Below are 18,031 nucleotides of genomic sequence, written 5' to 3'. Positions count from 1 at the left end.
CATAATCACCTCGCTCCCGGTGCCTCCAGGAGGAGCCCGAAGAAAGGAAATCCATGGATTTATACCTTCAGTTCCCCGTGCTCCAGTCCCAACTCTTCCTCACGGATCTCCGCTCCCGCCGTGTCTCCCAGCGCCCATCCACGTGGGCCGCTGACCTTTGTTATCCCAAAGGTTGGAAATTCACAGCCTCTTCCCCCCCTGGGACCCCACCCCCAGCTTAATCTGCATCTCAAAACCCCGTCAGCGCCAGTCATACATCCCCAAAACCATTCCCGCCCCTCGGAGTTCCCCGGGGGTTCGGCGGGGCTGCCCTCGCACATGTCCCCAGGGAATTCGGCTCTCGGCGGCCCACAGTGCCCGGAGAGCCCCCGGGACACGCAGAGCCGGGCAGCGGAGCTCCCTTTCCACGCGAGCCAGGCTTGTCCAGCTTTTCCCTGTGCCATGCACATCTGGTGGGTGGCTCACACCCTCAAGCTCGGCCCAGCTTCCTGGCACGATCCCAACGGTTCCCCCGGCAATCCCAGCGCCCTTCCCTGTCACCTCTTCCCTCCCAGCTGGGTGCTTTTCCTGGTCCTTGTTTTTGGCAGGGCCAGGCATCCCTGGGTGGGAGCCACTTCCCAGCTGCCTGGCTCCACTTCTGGCTTGGGAATGCCTTCCCAACATTCCTCCGGACACGGAGGGAACAGATTCCAGATGGATTGTTTGGAAATGGGAAACCTGATTATCCAAGGGAAAAGGGCTTTTAATCCCAGGAAATTATTTCTGCCTAAGGAAAAAGGGTTTTAATCCCAAGGGATGGGAAACCTTATTATCCAAGGAAAAAAGATTTTTAATCCCAGGGAATGGGAAAAATTATTGCCCAAGGGAAAAGGAGATATAATCCCAGGGAATGGAAAACATTCTTACCCAAGGAAAGATGGGGTTTTAATGCCAGGGAATGGGAAACATTCTTACCCAGGGATTATTACCCCTGAAATGCCAAATTACCACCATGGCTTCACACAACTTCCAAACCCACCCTGTATCCCAATCCTGAAGGAAAAAGTTTGTACCTGGAGATTTAAAAACCTGTTCCCTTTCAGTTTGAAACCATTTCCATTGTCCTGTCACCACAAAAATCCCCCTCCATCTCCTTTGCAGGCTCCCTGTGTTTGTTCTGCACCACCAGCAGCCCATTTTGGGGCCCTCTCCCGTCTCTGTCACCTTCTCCCAAAGGTCAATCCCTCCTTGGCCTGTTCTCCTCACACTCAGCCTTCCAGGGATAAATCCCTGCCCGCTGTGGGGCTGTGCAGCACGACCAAAACCAAGCCACAAGTTTATTTCTCTTCTCTCTTATTTCATGGAATCCCACCATGGTTTGGCTTGGAAAGGACCTTAAACCATCCTGTTCCACCCCCGACACCTCCCACTAGCCCAGGTTGCTCCAACCTGGCCTTGGACACTCCCAGGGATCCAGGGGCAGCCACAGCTTCTCTGGGAAACCCATTCCAGCCAGGAATTCCTTCCCAATCTTCCACCTAACCCTCCTCCCTTCCAGTCTGGAGGCATTCTCCTTGTCCTGTCACCACATGCCCTTATAAAAACACAGCCAAAACCCCAAATCCCTGCTGCTTTTTTAGGGAGAATTCCCCGTTTCCCCTCCTCTCCTCACTCTCCAATTCCCTCATTTTCCACCTGGAGCCCTGTCCAGCAAGCGCCACATGCTTGGGGATGTCAGCCCAGCTTAGCAGGGTCAGGCTCCCAGAGGCCACTTGAGGGAGTGGTTGCTGCTGAAAACTGACTCAAAATTAATCCTTTATCACCACTTATCACCTTTTATCACCATTCATCACCACTTATCACCTTTTATCACCATTTAACACTGTCACAAGGGGGTAAAGCCACCAGCAAAGCAGGGAGCAGCTTTAGACCAGCCCAAAGTGCAGCCTAAGAGGCAGGTGGGACGTGCTAAAGCTGAACAGGAACATTCCCGGTGGCTGTGGCCAGGAGGCCCTGTTTGGTGAGGATTCCAGCCCAAAAGGGAGGCCCTTTTTTTGGTGAGGATTCCAGCCCAAAAAGAGCGTGTGAGGAACGGGGAGCTCCTACCTCTGAAGCACAGGGAGCGGGCCGAGGTGAACAGGAACAGGGCCAGGAGGCTGAGGGGCTCCTGGGTGTCAATTCCTGCGGGAAAGAGCAGCTTTGAGCAGGAGAGAACGGTGGGAGACGGGAGATTGATCCCAGATTTATCACCCCCCCTCCCTGGACCCTCTTACCGTGGTCTGGCGCGAAGGCCGAGGAGGTGAGGAGGATGAGGACCCCCTGATCCTGTAAATGTTTGACGATCGCCTGCGAGAGACACGTGGAAAGCTGCAGCAGCCCCTCCTGGGCACACTTGGCACCGCTGGCACCAGCAGCTCCTTCCCTGCCCCCCAAAGGCTTCCATTCACCTCCTCAGCCAGCCCTTACATCCCTCCCAGCCCTCCTTAAGAGCCACAAAGGAAGGTAAATATGCTCAGTCAGAGGAGCTGTCATCAATTATTCGGCTCCCTCGGGGTCCAAACCAGCCAGGGAATCCCTGCTGGGAATCCTGCGGCCCAAGGGGAAGGTTTTCTGGCAACAAATGTAACCCAGAGCTGCAGCCACTCCCTGAGTGAAAGTGTTTAGCAGGTTTTCAGCAGCAGCAAGGCCAGGGAATGTGTGCAGAGAGATGTGCTGGGTGCAAGAAAAGCCTGGAATTCTGTGCAGGGCCCAGGTGGATAAAGGGATAACAGGCACTTCTGGAGCTTCTCCTTGTGTTTGGGTGGGACTTGATGGCCGAGCTTGGCGTGGCTTGGGAACACCCACTGGGATCAGTGACTGGCAGGCAGGCACATCTTTCCAGGAAAGGGAGAGGAGGTGAATAATCCTCGGGGTTCGGATGCTCCGGGAAACCCCACCGATCCCACCCCATGAATTCAGACGTAAGACAGGGCTGGATTCGTGCCCACGGCCTCGTTCCTCCAGGAAAACAGCCCAATTTGGGGAATGCTGGCCAGTTCCAGTGTGATATCACATTCTGGAGCAGCAGCTCCTGGCTTTGGCTGTGCCGAGCCAGCAGAGCAGGAGGGATAAGAGCCAGGAATTCTGCTGGATGGACCCAGCTCCTTGGAAAAGCTGGGGGTTCTCAGTGACAGGGGATTTTCAGGGAGATGAGGGGGAAAATCAGACCCTGGCACTGGGAGACATCCCTGGAACACCCAGAGGAGCAACCTCAGCCAACCCTTCACCTCCTCCCGGGGCCTGAACCCCTGGCAGGGAAAGGGAGACTGAGGGAATCTTCCATTCCTGCCTTTGGGAGCTGCTGGCACAGCTGGAACCAGGGAGACTGGATTCATCCAGCTGGAGAGATACATCATAAAATCATGGAATGGTCTGGGTGGCTCCAGCTCCAACCCCAACACCTTCTACTCTCCCAGGGTGCTCCAACCTGGCCTTGGACACTCCAGGGATCCAGGGGCAGCCACAGCTTCTCTGGGAAATCCAGTCCAGCCCCTCCTCACCCTCCCAGCCAGCAATTCCTTCCCAACATCCCACCTATCCCTGCCCTCTGGCACTGGGAAGCCATTCCCTGTGTCCTGTCCCTCCATCCCTCGTCCCCAGTCCCTCTCCAGCTCTCCTGGAGCCCCTTTAGGTCTCCCTGGAGCCTTTCCAGAAGGAGAAGAAGACAGGGCCATCCTGGATAAGCTGATGTCCCCTCAGATCTGGGAACTGAGGAGCTGCAGCAAGGACAGATCTTTGCTGTCCCCCTTTTTTTGTTTTTCCCTGGAGGTACCAGGAAGCAGGAGAATCCCACTGGGAACAAAAACACCCAAGTGTGGTGGAAAAATGTCTTCTTGGGATCACATACCCCAAGGAAAATTCAGTTCCCAGTTCCCAGGGGTTGACCTTCAGTTAACAATTGATGCAGGGAAAGATGAAATCACGTTGGAGAATAAAATAACACTTCAAGCAGGGAAACTCCTCCCGTTTTTCATGACTGGAAAATAATTTTAACCCAAGTTTCAAGAGTTCCACTCCCCTCCCAGAACAATGGTTTAAAACACTTACCAAGTCGTTTTCCTTTAGGTTTTCTACCAACTGATCCATTTTTTGTTGATCCTTACTGGATATTTCCACTTCATATAAGCTGGAATAAACCCCCTGGAAGCAGACTGGGGGCAGGAGGGAGGGAATTTGGTGTTAAAATGCTGCTTTTTTCACGAGCTCCGAACAAACAAGTGCTCCTGTCCTTCAAGCCTGGGTGGAAACACTGGGATTTTAAAGAGAACTCCTCAGGATTTCCTCTCCCTCCTCCAGATCCGTGGGGTTCGTGTTGTTCAATATTGGATTCCCAGAATCCAGGAGGTGGAAAGTGCCTTGCCTGGTGGGGAGATCCGGGTCCTATCCCACCAGGAAAACATCCCTGGCTCTCCAAACAGAGTATCCCACCCTTCCCTGTCCCAGGAACGGGCTGCTTAAGGAGTTTTGTTGGGAAGAGGGGTTTATCCCACCAGGACCCCACATGGAATGTGGACAGCAAAACATCCCTGAGCTGCCCTGGTGTTTTTTCCATGTATTTTCTTACATTCCCTGGCATTTTTTTCCTCTGTAACCCCTTCCAACCAGGGCCCTGCCCTGACTCCCTGTGGCAATTCCCGTGGCCCAGCAGAAGGATCCCTCGGGAAGGCTCTCCACTCACCTTCCTTCCCGGTGTAATTCCCTTTCCCAAAGGCCGCCTCCGGCAGTTTCTCCCTCAGCTCAGCCAGAGCCATGACGTGGCTGATGTCCAGCCTGGCAGGCCTGGGGGCACAGAGGTGGGGTGAGCAGCAGCAAGGGCTGGCAGGGGCAGGGAATGCTGCTGGCCTGTCCCCGTGGAACCTCAGGAAGCAGCTCTGGGGAAGGGGCAGCTTCCCAGCACTTGGCTGGTTTGAGGTTCCCGCTGTAATCCTTAAATCCTCAAATCCTGGAATTGTTCAGGGACAGGCTTGGAACAGCCTGGGATAGTGGAAGGTGTCCCTGCCCATCCATAAGCTCGTGGATGCTCTTTAATGCCCCTTCCCACCCAAACCATTCCACGATCCCAAATCCTCATCCGGCTGTGCCACTGGCCGCCCAACCCCACCCTCCTGGCACTGAGGGGTTGTCCTGAGGGAGGCAAAACTGGCACAGGGACACCCCAAAATTCCCAAGAGAGGAAGGAAAAGGACAGCTCACAGCTGGACTGGGATGGAGCAGCTGTGGGGGGTCCTCAGGGTGATGCTGCAAAACGGTTTCCCCTGGATGGCGAGTTGTCCCTTCCATGGGCAGTACAGATCTGGGGCAGAGGGAGAGAGGGAGAGCAGCTCAGGAAAACAGCTCAGGGGAGGCAGGAGAGGACAACAGAGAGACTGAGGTACCTTCAGAACACCAAACACAGCCCCAGACACTCCTACCTTGGGGATCACATTGGGGCCTGCAGCGAAGGAACAAAAAGAAGAGTGTTTAGAAACTTAGGGGGGGGGGGGTGAAGGGAAAACAGGCCAGAAACAGCCAATTCTTATTGAATTCTTATGGAATGCCAGGGAGCTGCTTACAGGTCTTCCATGGTCACGTCCTTGGGATCCCTGTACTGGCAGCAGAGCATGATGTAGGGACAGACCTGCCTGGGCCGCGGGGCCGGGCTGCCAGCGCACACCTCGTACACGTAGCACTGGGAAAGAGGGGAGGAAAACAGGGATAACCTGGGGGAGGGACGAGGGAACTCACCCCTGGAGCCCCAGGGAGGGGCTCTGCCCCGGTACCTGGCTCTGCTCGAAGGCCTGGCCGGGGCCGGGCGGGGTCACAGCCGGGTCGCGGCTCTCGGCGACGTGGCAGTCGTAGCCGGGCGAGGGGCAGGTGTAGGTGGTGGTGTAATCCTCGGGGATCACCCGCACCCTGCCCTGGGAACACGGCACACAGCGTCACACAGCGTCACACAGCCCCACTGCCCCCACAGAGGGACTCAGTTCTCATTTCCCTCCCCCAAAAAATGGTGGTGGGGAAGCCCCGCCCTTCCCGACACTGTGAGCGGGGGAGGCATTCCAGAAATTGGGATGATTTTGGCATGGGAGATGAAGGTTCAATACTCGGGGGGGAAGTGGAAACAGGGTGGGTTTGGAGCCAGGAATCACTGGAGATGGGAGCAGGGTGGGTTTGGAGCCAGGAATCCAGAGGAGATGGGAGCAGGGTGGGTTTGGAGCCAGGAATCACTGGAGATGGGAGCAGGGTGGGTTTGGAGCCAGGAATCACTGGAGATGGGAGCAGGGTGGGTTTGGAGCCAGGAATCAGTGGACAAAGGAGAAAGGGATCACACACCAACTCCACAGAGGAATAAAATGGAGCTCTAATCTGACCAATCTTAAGGATTCCCCCTCAAACTCCCCAAATGCAGGAGAATCCAGGGAAAATGTGACTGTGGGGTCTGATTTTACAGCCTCCCCCCCAGTTATGGGCACCAAAAGTCTCCTTAAAACCCACTCATGCTGTTTAGTGGCCTCTGAAAACCACTCCACACACGCCAAAGCCCCTTGGATTTTACCTTAATTAGCTTGCAAATGACAATATATCCCGATTCTCCGTGGTGCCAGGGTCTGGGATGGAGACAGTCTGCATGCTCGGAAATATAAACCCCTGGGAAAACAGGATAACGTCAATCACCTGTCCAGTACAGACATTCCCAAAACAAAAACAAACCACCTCTGGGAAGAATCGTCCTGGGAATGGGAGGCCCTGCAGAGCCACAAAAAGGGGCAAAGGTCTTTCTGTTTTCCTTTTTTTTTTCCCCTTGGCTCTTCATTCCTGATTTATGTTTGTGGAGAAGATATGCAGGGAATTCCCTGGGGGGGAAACAGGGGCTGAGCAGAGGGGGCACCCCAATATTGCCCTCAGTCCCTTAGGATTGAGGTTTATTCCCAAAGAAACCAGTTTGGTGACTGGTTTTTTTTTTCAGGAAAAAAAGGGAATGGAGAAGTGAAGCGACGGCAACGTTCCCTATGGAAGATCCCATCCTTGGTTGTGGGGGCAGAGGGAAAACTGCTGCTCCATCCGGTAAATCCAGTGCAGAAAAAAGGGATTTTCCAGGGATCTTGGCAGAGGCAGCAGCAGGAGTTCATGTTCTGCCTCGGAGCCAGTATTCCCAGGGCAGGGAGTCTGGGTTCTCCCCATGGAATTCTCACCTTTGGCCGGGTCTCCCAGCGTGGAAATGGAGCTGCTGTTGACACGGAGGCCGCTCTGACACACCGCCCTTGCCTTGGGGAGAGCACAGACATCCCTTTGCACACTGATTCCCCACAGAGCAGGGGCACAGGGAGCAAAGCCCGCCCCACAGCAGTTGGAAAAACACTTGCAAGGATAAAGGACAAGCAAACAAAATGTCCACGGGAAGAAGCAATGGGAGAAAAGAGAATTCAAGGCCCAAAGCCAGCCGTGGCACCACGAAATCAAGTGAAAGGAATTCCCACCATGTCCCCTGAGCATCCTGGAAAAACTCCTCTCACAAAATCCAAGGTATCCTGGTGAGAAAGGGGCAGGGATCATTTCCCCAGGAGCTGGGGGAGGCTCCCTCTGCTCTCAGCTGGCAGAATCCAGGGAATCTGACCCCCCCCCAAGCCCCCACACACCCCCATGTCCTGTCCCACAGCAGCTTTTCCAGGTGGGCACTGTAGGCCTCACCCCCTGCACGTGGCACAGGGCAGGGTTGAGTGGGACACTGGGAAGGAATTGCTGCCTGGGAGGGTGGGGAGGGGCTGGAATGGGTCTCCCAGAGAAGCTGTGGCTGCCCCTGGATCCCTGGGAATGTCCCAGGCCAGGCTGGAGCAACCTGGGACAGTGGGAGGTGTGGGGGCAGAACAAGATGGGCTTAAGGTCCCTTCCCACCCAAACCATCCCGTGGCTCTGTGACAGATCCACTGGGACAAAGGGAAACTCCTTCTGTCTCCCTGCAGAGGGCAAAGGAAGCAGCCAAATCCCAAAGAGAACTGACTGGAGAGACGGAAAATAAGACCCATCCCTCAAACCTTGCTCCCCGAGCTCCTTCCAGCAGCAATTCCAGGGCCCAGAGAGCCGGGACTCCTGATCCCCCAGCTCTGCTGGGCTCTGGTGGGACGGAGCAGCCACTGGGGATCAAACTGGAGCTGCCAAACATTGCCAGATTACCTCTTCTTCCTTGTCAAACAGGAGGAAGCCGAAGGTGTCCTGCAGCTCCTCCCGGCTGTACCCGGCGGCTTCCTTGGCTCGGGCAAAAGCTCCCAGCTGGAAAACACCGGGAAAACTCCCCTCCTTTATTCCATGTCCTCTCAGCCTGCCCCAAACACCCCCAGCATTCCCAGGACGGGGCAGATCCAGCAGCCAGGTGGTGCTGGATCCAGTTGGATCAGCTCCTCCGGGGCGCTTCCAGGGAGAAGGTCGTGGGAGCAAAGAGGATCCGCGGCTCAGGAAAGTGGTGGGAGCACGGGATTTTTCCAGGGGGGTTGGGAGGTAAGGGAGCAACAGCCCCGTCATTGCCTTTGCCTTTTTAGGGTTCAGAACTCCCTGGCAAAGCAACAAGTGACTTGAAATCCCTATTTTTTTTATCCTGCCCCACGGTGATTATCCCGGATTTAGGTGGCTAGGCTCTCTCAAAAACGATGGAAAGAGACTTTGGACATGGAGCGATGGGACAAGGGGGAATGGCCTTAAGCTGGAGGAGGGCAGGGACAGATGGGATACTGGGAAGGAATTGCTGGCTGGGAGGGTGGGGAGGGGCTGGACTGGATCTCCCAGAGAAGCTGTGGCTGCCCCTGGATCCCTGGAGTGTCCAAGGCCAGGTTGGAGCACCCTGGGACAGTGGAAGGTGTCCCTGCTGTGGAGGGGTTGGAACTGGATGATCTTTAAGGTCCCTTCCAGCCCAATCCCCTCCATGATCCTCAAATGCCCAAGCCCTGTTTGATCCATGACAACAGGCAGACTGGGAATGCCCAGCTCCCAGAGCAGCCTGTTTTCCAGGCCAGTGGCAGTGGGAATGTAGGGATGGGGGTTTTAGAAGGGGGTCTGTACCCACCACAGTCATCTGGAAAGAAGGGTGAAACTCCAAAGAAATCCTACATGGAATTCTGCCTTTAATGCAAGCCTTTAAAGCTCTCCTGATGGATCTTAAAGGGACTTTTCCCTGCTCCAAAGGCTTCCTCCAGGAACTGCCTTGGAATGCTGAGCCCCAGTGGCTGAATGGACCTTTTGTTCCTGACCAAACAGGGGTGGAAGGGAAAGAAAGGGAAGACGGGAACTGGGAAAGGGGCCCTGGGAGCAGCTCAGCTGCACAGGGAACACAACCCTGCCCAGAAACCAGGATTGAAGAGCTCTGCAATTCCCAAAAAAACCCTTCCTGAGCTTCCAGCAACACCCCCCTCCTCCTGCGGCCTCACCTCGCTCCGGAAAGCCTCGTTTTCCACCAGGATGGCTCGGCTGTACCGGAACCCCCCCCGGGCAGCGGGGTCCAGGTAGGAGCCGTGCAGCACCGCCACCGCCCTCTGCAGCAGGGAATCCCCCGACTCCATGGGAAACCCTGCAGAGCAAAGGGGAGGTGAGGAACGTTCCCTGGGGACATCCCTCTGCAGCAGGGAATCCTCCACATCCCTCTGCAGCAGGGAATCCTCCACATCCCTCTGCAGCAGGGAATCCCCCGACTCCATGGGAAACCCTGCGGAGCAAAGGGGAGGTGAGGAACGTTCCCTGGGGGCACCTCCACATCCCCCCCCCCCGGCACTGCTGCCCTGCAGATCCTCCCCCTCTGCATCCCAGATCATCCCAGATCCCAAATCCCTGCGGGATCAATTGCTCCTTGGTGGGGGGAGGGTCTGAACTCTCTGGAAGTTTTCCCTTTGGAAAAAAGGGATTAAGTGCAGAGGAAGTGCCAGAGGCAAAGCCTGGTGGGAAATCAACTTTTCCTCGGGGCAGGGCAGAGTTTCCTCCCATGTTTGAAGTCACTTGGATTCATGGAATGGGGTTTTTTTAGGGGGTGGAGAATTCCGGGTTTGTGCTCAGGTTTTTTTTGGGGGATTCTCTGTTTTCCTGCAGAGCTCTTGAGGGGAGGAGGGTGTAGGTTTTGATGCCTCTCCTCCAGAGCCTCCTCCAGAGGCAGAGCTTTCTCACATCCCAAATCCTCTCTCTGGACATTCCCAAAACAAAACACCCCACTGAAAACACTTCCCACAGGGAGAGATCCCAAAGCAGCTGAGAAATTAAACATGGACTCGGAAACCAAGGAAAAACCCGGAATGTTTGTCCTTTTGAAGCTGATAAAATCCAAATTTTAAATACTAACACCCCCCCCAGGAAATCCAGGGCTGGTTCCTAGGGGGTGATCCCTGAGATTCCAAATCCCAAACCAAGGGGGGTTCGGCTCCTATTTTTTTTAAGGGAAATTTTTGATGGTTGTTGTCTTTCCCTCCCATCAGTTCTAAAGAAGAAGAGGTGGAATCGCTCCCTGGGTCCCCTTTGATATTCCTCTCAAATTATTCGAGGGTGAAAACATGAGGGGAAAAAAGAAACCAGTTAAAATCCGGTGTTTTAAACTCATTTCTCTGCCAGTTCCCACTGTGGGCGAATAAGGAAATAATAACAATAAAGAGGAAAAATAAGGAAATAATAACAACTAAAAGGGAAAATGAAAGGAAAGCACACAAATCCAGACAGGGCAAGAAGGGGAAGGGATCTAAAACCAGTCCAAGGTATGGTGGGAATGGAAACCCAGAGCACAGAAAGGAAAGTCCTTAAAGCTCTTTTGCCTGTTCAAAACCTTCTTTTTGTGCCCTTTTGGATTCACTTCCCACTTCCAGAGGTGGCACCTCTGGAATCACCAGAAGGAAGGGGAACAAAGCAGGTGAATGCCAAGAGCAGGGAAAACAAAGGGGTTTTCCAGCTCTCTCTGGGGGTTATTGCTGCATCTCTTCGGGCCACTTTGCCCAATCCTCTCCTCGTTTTTGCTTCGTTTCCCACATCCTGTAAATCTCAGGGAAGCAGCCAGAGAGCCCAGGCCTCTCCATGGGGAATCAGATCATGGAATTAAAAGGCTTGGACCAAAACATAACCACCCCTTCTTTTTTTATTCTTCCTTGCTGGAGCACCACCACAACAACACCACCACCCCTTTCACCTTCAGGGCTGAAAGCTCAAGGCTTAAAACACAACCCCTCCAAAAAAAAGGCTGGAAAACTCTTGGAAAGGCATCAGTCCTGGGAATTTCACTGGAGGGGATGGCTCCAAAAGGAAAGTCCAGACAGGGAACACCCACCCCAAGCTGATTAATAATGTGCAATAAATAAACCCATAAACAAGCAGGTGACAGGAAACACTCCCAGGGCGCGGATTCCTGCGGGGTGGAGGGGGAGCCTTTGGAAGGAAAAGCGTCCCAGGAAGAGGCCCAAAGTCCTGGCACATCCAGGATTTATCTGGAGGAGTAAAGAAGTCCTTAATCTGAGCAGGCTGTGAGGAGGTGAAAGTGAAAGCGCCCAAGCCTGAAGTAAAAGTGAAAGCGTCCAACCCCCTGCGAGCAGCCTGGGAATGCCACTGGAGGATCCTCCAGGAATGGGATTGACTTCCTGTCAGCAGAGACCTCCCGGGACTGAGGGCTGGAGAAACCCACGGTGGGGCTTTATCCAGGAAATCCCAGGGGAGGAAATTTCTTCCCAGATAACCAGGAATGAAATCAGGCTCCTTCAGAGCTCTGAATTCCAGGGAAAGCTGATTTTCCCTCCGTGTGGCTGTGCAGGAATCCTCCTCCAAGAGCCCTGCATTCCTTGGAATTGGGTTGATCTGCGTCTTCCTCCCCCTTTTCCAGACCTGGAACTGGTTCCTCTGACCTTTCCTCACGGATCCTGCCTACAGATATCCCGACATTCCCTGTGCTGGCCAGATATCCATGGACAACAAACCCCTTGGGAGCTGCAGGCCTGGGCCCCCCTTCCCAAATTAGGGTCAGCTGAGCCCAGGAAACACAAACTTCCCACCCAAACCAGGACGTTCTTTAGGCTCATCCCTTTTTTTTGGGGTGCCCTCTGGAAGGCCTCCCCACACACCAACTCCTGCCATCAGTTCACAGGGAAAACCCATGGATTTCCAGCCACTTGGATTTCCAGTCACTTGGATTTCCAGCCACTTCACAGAGAGTTTGCTTTTCTTGGGGGGGGGGGGGGGGGGTGTTAAAATTCGAGAAGCTACAAACACTCATGTCCTGCCAAATCCTCCACATTCCAGAGCCCAGGGAACATGCTCCCAGAGCTCCGCTGCTCCTTTCCAACACTTTTTTTTCCAACACAGCCCTTCCCCTCTCCAGCCTGGATTCCCTGGCTCTTCCTGGCCTGATCCCATGCTGAGGATGAGCTGGAACGACAGGCATCCACGGCAATGCCAGCCCTGGCAGCTCCTCAGGATCGCCTTCCCAACTTCTCCATCGCCCATCCCGATTCCCTGCTTTCCCTGCGTGGGATCCCCCCCTGGACAGCCCAGGAACTCATCCTGGCTGATTCCACACTTGGGATCATCTCTGCAGGGAGGCTTTTCCTCCTCCCCCTAGAGGGCTCTGGGAGTGTCCCACTGGCAGCATTTCCCTGGACCAGCAGGTTTAAACAGGATACTGGGGAAATTTCCTCCCCAAAAAGGGGAAAATCCATCTGCACAGGCCTTGGGATCACCCAACTAGCTTGGAAAGAGCCAAAGTCTTAAAATGAAAATAAAAGTTAAAAGGAAATTTAAAAAAAAAAAAAAAAAAAAAGCTGTTTCCTGCGCCCTTAACCCTCTTCTCCCCAGGGAAAAGTGGGATGGTAAGCCAGTAATCCTCTTTTCCCTTGGGAAGGGTGGGATGCAGTCGGGATCTCTCTTCCAGCCAGGGGAGGGTGGGATGGAGCTGGTGTCCCTCCCCTCTCCCACGGAAGGCTGGGATGGAGCCACTAATCCTCCTTCACCCGTGGGAGACTGGGAGGGAGCCAGTAATCCTCCTCTCTCCCTGGAAAGGGTGGGATGCAGCTGGTAATCCTCTCCTCCCAAGGCAAAAGCGGGATGGAGCCCATAACCTTCCCCTCTCCAGGGAAAAGTGCGATGGAGCCGGTAATCCTCCCCTCTCCCAGGGAAGGGTGGGATGGAGCCGGTAATCCTCCCCTCTCCCAGGGAAGGGTGGGATGGAGCTGGTAATCCCCTTCTACCCAGGGAAGAGTGGGATGACGACGGTCGCCCTCTCCTTCCTAAGGAAAGGTGGGATAAAAACGGTCGCCCTCCCGTGTCCCAGGGAAGGCGAGGGAAGGGTGGGATGGAGTCGGTTGCGCTCCTTTCCCAGGAAAGTGCGACATAAAGCAGCTTCTCCCAAGAAAGAGTGGGATGAAACCGAACCCCCCGTCCGCAATCCCGGGAAAGCTCGGGACGGAGCCCTCAACCCTCCCTTGTCCCGGGGGAGCTCGGGATGGAGCCTTTAAACCCCCTTGTCCCGGGAAAGCTCGGGACGGAGCCCTCAACCCTCCCTTGTCCCGGGGGAGCTCGGGATGGAGCCTTTAAACCCCCTTGTCCCGGGGAAGCTCGGGACGGAGCCCTCAACCCCCCCTTGTCCCGGGGGAGGTCGGGCCGGAGCCGCCCGTCCTCTCGTTCCCTCTCCCCGCTCACCCGCGGCGGGCTCGTCGCTCTGCCGGTCCCGCCGCCCGTCCATGGCCGGCGCTGCTCCCTCAGGCCGCCCTCATGGCTGCCCCGCCGCGGGACACAGCGGGGCGGGGCGGCCACCGCCACCCGCCGTGCCCAGGAAGTGAGTGGATAGCCGGGAAAGGGATGGAGGGAGGGAGGGAGGAAGGGATGGAGGGAGGGCTGGAGCGGCGGAATGTGTGTGCGTGTGTGTGTGCGCGTGAGGCGGGGGGGGGGGGGGGGGAGGAATAAAGAGAAAGTGAAAACTGAACCGGAAAGAGAGCACACGGGCTTTCCTCTTCCCGCGGTCACCCAGCCACGCTAGCTGTGCGCTGGCTTTCTCCTTCCCGCCGGCGCCGGGCCCTGGTGGCCGTGCCCCGGGTGGCCCTGCCCGGGCTTCCCCTCTTCCCGCCGTCCCTCAGCGCTGCTCCCTCATGGCTGACTCCTGGCTCCGGCCCCAGTGTTTCCCCTCAGCCCGCTCCTCCCCGCGCCTGTCGACAGCTCTTCTCGCTGTCCCTTCCCTCTTCCCCTCACAATATGGCCAGAGCCCCCTTTCCTCAGTGTTTTCCCTCAGCCCCTTGGTTTGGACCCTCCCTCAGTCCCACAACCCCTCCCCTCATTCTCTCGGCCCATTCACCTAATCCCTTCTTTCACCCCTTGCATCATGCCCAGGGCCCCTTTTCTCGGCTCAGTCCTCCCACCTCAGCCCCTCGGTTTGGATCTTCCCTCAGCCTCCCTCAATCCCCTCCTTGATCACCTCAGTTCGTGTCTTCAGCTCTTCCCGCTGCCCCTTCTCTTCACCCCTCAGTCTTCCCCTCCTGCCCTGAGTCCAACCCTCACCTCAGTGCCTTCCCCAGAGCCTTGTTTTGGACCTTCCCTCATCCCCTTGTCCCCTCACCCTTCACACCATGGCCAGAGCCCCTTTTCTCACCTCAGTCCTTCCCCCTCAATGTTTTCCCTCAGCTCCTTGGTGTGGATCTTGCCTTAGTTGCCTTTGAGCCCCCTCTGATCCCCTCAGCCCCTCCATCTTTTGTTCTTGCCTTTGCCCCTTCCCTGTCTCCTCAGTCTTCTCCTGCCCTGAGCCCCATAACTCACCTCAGTGCCTTTCCAAGTGCCTTGTTTTGGACCTTCCCTCAGTCCCCTCCAACCCTTCCCCTCATCCCCTCTTTCCCTCACGCTTCAAGGTCATTCCCTGAGCCCCTTCCCTCACCTGAGCCCTTTTCCCTGCAGTATTTTCTCTCAGCCCCTCAACACCCTTCCTGATCCCCTCAGCCCCTCCATGCCTGTTTTCAGCTCTTCCCACTGCCCCTTCCTCGTCCCCTCAGTCTTCTCCCGCTCTGAGCCCATCCCTCACCTCAGTGCCTTTCCCAGAGCCTTGTATCAGACCTTCCCTCAATCCCAAAACTCCTTTCCTCATCCCCTCACAGCATGGCCAGAGCCCTTCCCTCACCTTCCCCCTCAGCATTTTCCCTCAGCCCCTTAGTTTGGACCCTCCCTCAGAGTTCCACAACCCCTTCCCTCTTCCCCTCAGCCTCTTCCCCTCAGCTCACCCTACAGCTCTCCATGCAAGTCTGACCAGCTCCATGGGGAAAATTCTCTTGCCCTGCTTGCTCAGGTGAATCTTTTAATGTCTCCTCCTTCCCAAACCAACTCCTCCGACTGGGAGAAAGGAGGAGAGTCCCCTGTGTTCCACATCCTTTCAGTGATGCTCCAAGAGAGCGGGATGGGGCTGAGGGACTGAGGGGAAGGCTGTGGAAAAGGGGTGAAGAGATGAGGGAAGGGGCCAGAATGGATAAAGAAGATGAGAGGGAAGAACCTGAGGGGATCAGGGAAGGGCCGAGTGTCCCTTTCGATGGTTCTGAGTTGCCTCGTCACAATACCATCAGAACAGTAGGAGCAGATAATTTTTAGATTCCACCAGGCTCAGCAGCCTCTGGGGAACACCAAAAGTACAGCAAATCATGGATGTTGCAATAGAAGCTGGAGCAGGGAACATGGAGATCTGGCCTTGCCCAACCTCTTACGCAAGAGGTCGGAGGAACACCCTGTGCCCAAGTCAGATCACGTGTTTGGCTGTACAGGGAGATCAGTCTTGGAGGGGAGCCCACCTGCCATTCCAGGTGCTTTTGGCAACAAGATCCGTGAGAATATTAAAAAGTAAATTACTATTACCAGTGCTAAATTATTATTATCCGTAATAAATCCACGGATAGGCTGGTTCCCGATCCTCGCTGGCATTTGGGTGTCTGTGCTCTGCTGATCTCACCCGGGCTGTTTTCACCCCTTGGCAGGACAGACTGGCAAACACAGGGGGGATAAAAAGCAGAAGGAACAAAGGGACAGCTCATTTATGAGTGACTTATTACCCATAACGTGCCGTTATGGATGTGTCACCCATCCCAGGAATTTGCCCTGGCAGCAGCAGGGAGTTTAAAGTGCCTCAGTCCCGTGAAAAATCAGCAGGTCCACAGCCAGAACACCCAGGTTTACGCCTCAAACGTGACCCCCGAGTCCCTGTCACGAGTGTTTGAGCAGTGGGGGTCATTTATGGTGAGGAAATGGAGGATTTCAGGTGAGAACTGATCTATTCTATTAGAAAAACAAAGACTTGGAAGGAATTTTATCATCGATTTTGATGGCTGGATTTGATGATCTTCAAGGTCTTTTCCAGCCATATAATTTTGCAGAGGGGAGGGTAACTGGAGCCTCCAGAGGCCAAACCATTTCTAACTGGAGTTTTTATGCTCCTCCTGTGGTGCTGCCCAACTTTTTTGGGTGTATACTATGTGAGAGGAGAGCCCGTGATCTCACCCTGCTGGGGACCCAATTCCTGGTAAGGCTCTATTTTGGCTTCTCTGAAGACTGACTCACGGAGTCCTGGAAGTCTGTAACAGGGAAGGAGCCACTTAAAGTCCTATTTCCTCTTTTCTTCACAATAAAAGACCCAAATGAACGGTGCCATCAACCAAGGAAATGAGGAGCAATGGAATGAGTCAAGTGCAATAACGAGGTGAGAGCTCATTGTTAAGGGCCAGGTGCTGCCTAAAGTGAACTTAACACGGCCTGAAAACATGGATAGGACCTGCTCCTGCCTTGGAGAAGGTGACACAGGAATACATGGAAGCTGGGTTTTTCTCTTATTTCTTTAAAATCAGAGCTCATGGAATGCTTTGGGCTGGAAGGGACCTGGAAGATTGTCCAGTTCCACCCCCTGCCGTGGGCAGGGACACCTCCCACTATCCCAGCCTGGCCTTGGACACTTGCAGGGATCCAGGGGCAGCCACAGCTTCTTAACCAAAGGATAAAATGCAAAGTCTGGAAGTTCCAGACCCCAAATTTCTACTTTATTCCACACCACTGCCAAGGTTTATCTCATCCCCTAAAGGTGTCTTGCCCCATCCTTCCAGAAAAACTCCCTCAACCCCTTTAGGATCTTGCAAATTCTGCCCAAGACCTTTAATTCTGTTGTGTAAAAAATAGGGGGAAAGTCTTCAAAAATACCCCAGCAAAGACCATCCCAAGACCTTTAATTTGGTCAAAAATATGGGAAAGTCTCCAAAAAAACCCCTGTCCCTGGTGTGTTCCTGCAGTGTAGATACTCCACAGCCAGACACAGTTTAAGGTTTTCACTTTCTGCTTTAACTTGTTCTTGTGTCTGAGGTTTTTCCTGAATTCTTTTGGCACCTAAGAAACTTAAGAAGCTTCCTAAGAAACCTCCCTGTTGCTCTGACAGACATTAAAATAGATCGGGGGGGGTGGTGTCAGAATCAAAATCAAAACCCACCCACCCAACCCTCTAGAAAAGCCCTGAAGAAAAACCCACCTTGTTTAAAGGAGTTTTCTCAATGGTGCAAACTGTAAAACCACACTCAGGAAATGAGTCAAAGATGACAAGAAAGTGCCAAAATGCAGATGAGTATTTTCAGCAGGGAGCAAATGATTCTTTTTTTTTTTTTTTTTCCCAAGTCTATTTGCCATTTTTCCACCATTTTTTTTTAAGCAGTATTTGGGTTGCTATTAAAAATTATTAATTGTGCTGCTTATCCTGTATTTTTGCAATGTAAGCCTGAAAACAGAGTTTAAATATTAATTGTTGCTCCTTACAAGGAGCCAGGAAATACCAGACCTTTCTAGAAGCAAAATGTTTGATTGTGGCAAAATCGTGGAATTATGGAATGGGTCGGGTTGGAAAGGACTTAAAGACCACCCAGTTGTAACAACAGGGACACCTTCCACTGTCCCAGGTTGCTCCAGCCTGGCCTTGGACACTTCCAGGGATCCAGGGGCAGCCACAGCTTCCCTGGGAAACCCAGTCCAGCCCCTCCTCACCCTCCCAGCCAGCAATTCCTTCCCAATATCCCATCTGTCCCTGCCCTCTGGC

The 18,031-nt window shown here is 54.3% G+C and overlaps 1 protein-coding gene across 1 annotated transcript; it reads right to left on the bottom strand.

Annotated features, from left to right (window-relative positions):
- Positions 1 to 4,748: 4,748 nt before the first annotated feature.
- LOC114070212 (protein TASOR-like) lies at positions 4,749 to 13,681 on the bottom strand. The gene is made up of 9 exons (XM_027907460.1): positions 13,639 to 13,681; positions 9,414 to 9,553; positions 8,170 to 8,265; positions 7,191 to 7,263; positions 6,554 to 6,645; positions 5,778 to 5,915; positions 5,571 to 5,686; positions 5,212 to 5,311; positions 4,749 to 4,797 (listed from the first exon to the last, which is right to left on the bottom strand). The coding sequence occupies exons 1-9, from the start codon at positions 13,679 to 13,681 to the stop codon at positions 4,756 to 4,758; spliced, it is 840 nt and encodes a 279-aa protein (XP_027763261.1). The 3' UTR covers positions 4,749 to 4,755.
- Between the last annotated feature and the right edge of the window lie 4,350 nt (positions 13,682 to 18,031).

This window comes from Empidonax traillii, unplaced genomic scaffold (genome assembly GCF_003031625.1).
Source record: "Empidonax traillii isolate 1590-97213 ecotype Southwest subspecies unplaced genomic scaffold, ASM303162v1 scaffold1474:size192508, whole genome shotgun sequence".
NCBI classification, from domain to species: Eukaryota; Metazoa; Chordata; class Aves; order Passeriformes; family Tyrannidae; genus Empidonax; species Empidonax traillii.
This window is presented reverse-complemented; position numbering and strand designations above follow the sequence as displayed.

What these genes read in the sequence shown, in the direction of transcription:
- LOC114070212 (XM_027907460.1), bottom strand. Translation starts at nt 13,681, where the DNA reads ATGGACGGGCGGCGGGACCGGCAGAGCGACGAGCCCGCCGCGG. An exon ending in TGTTTGACAAGGAAGAAGAG is followed by an intron (nt 7,264 to 8,169) that starts GTAATCTGGCAA and finishes GCTCTCCCCAAG; the next exon opens with GCAAGGGCGGTGTGTCAGAG. An exon ending in TGCTCCATCCCAGTCCAGCT is followed by an intron (nt 4,798 to 5,211) that starts GTGAGCTGTCCT and finishes CTGTGCCCCCAG; the next exon opens with GCCTGCCAGGCTGGACATCA.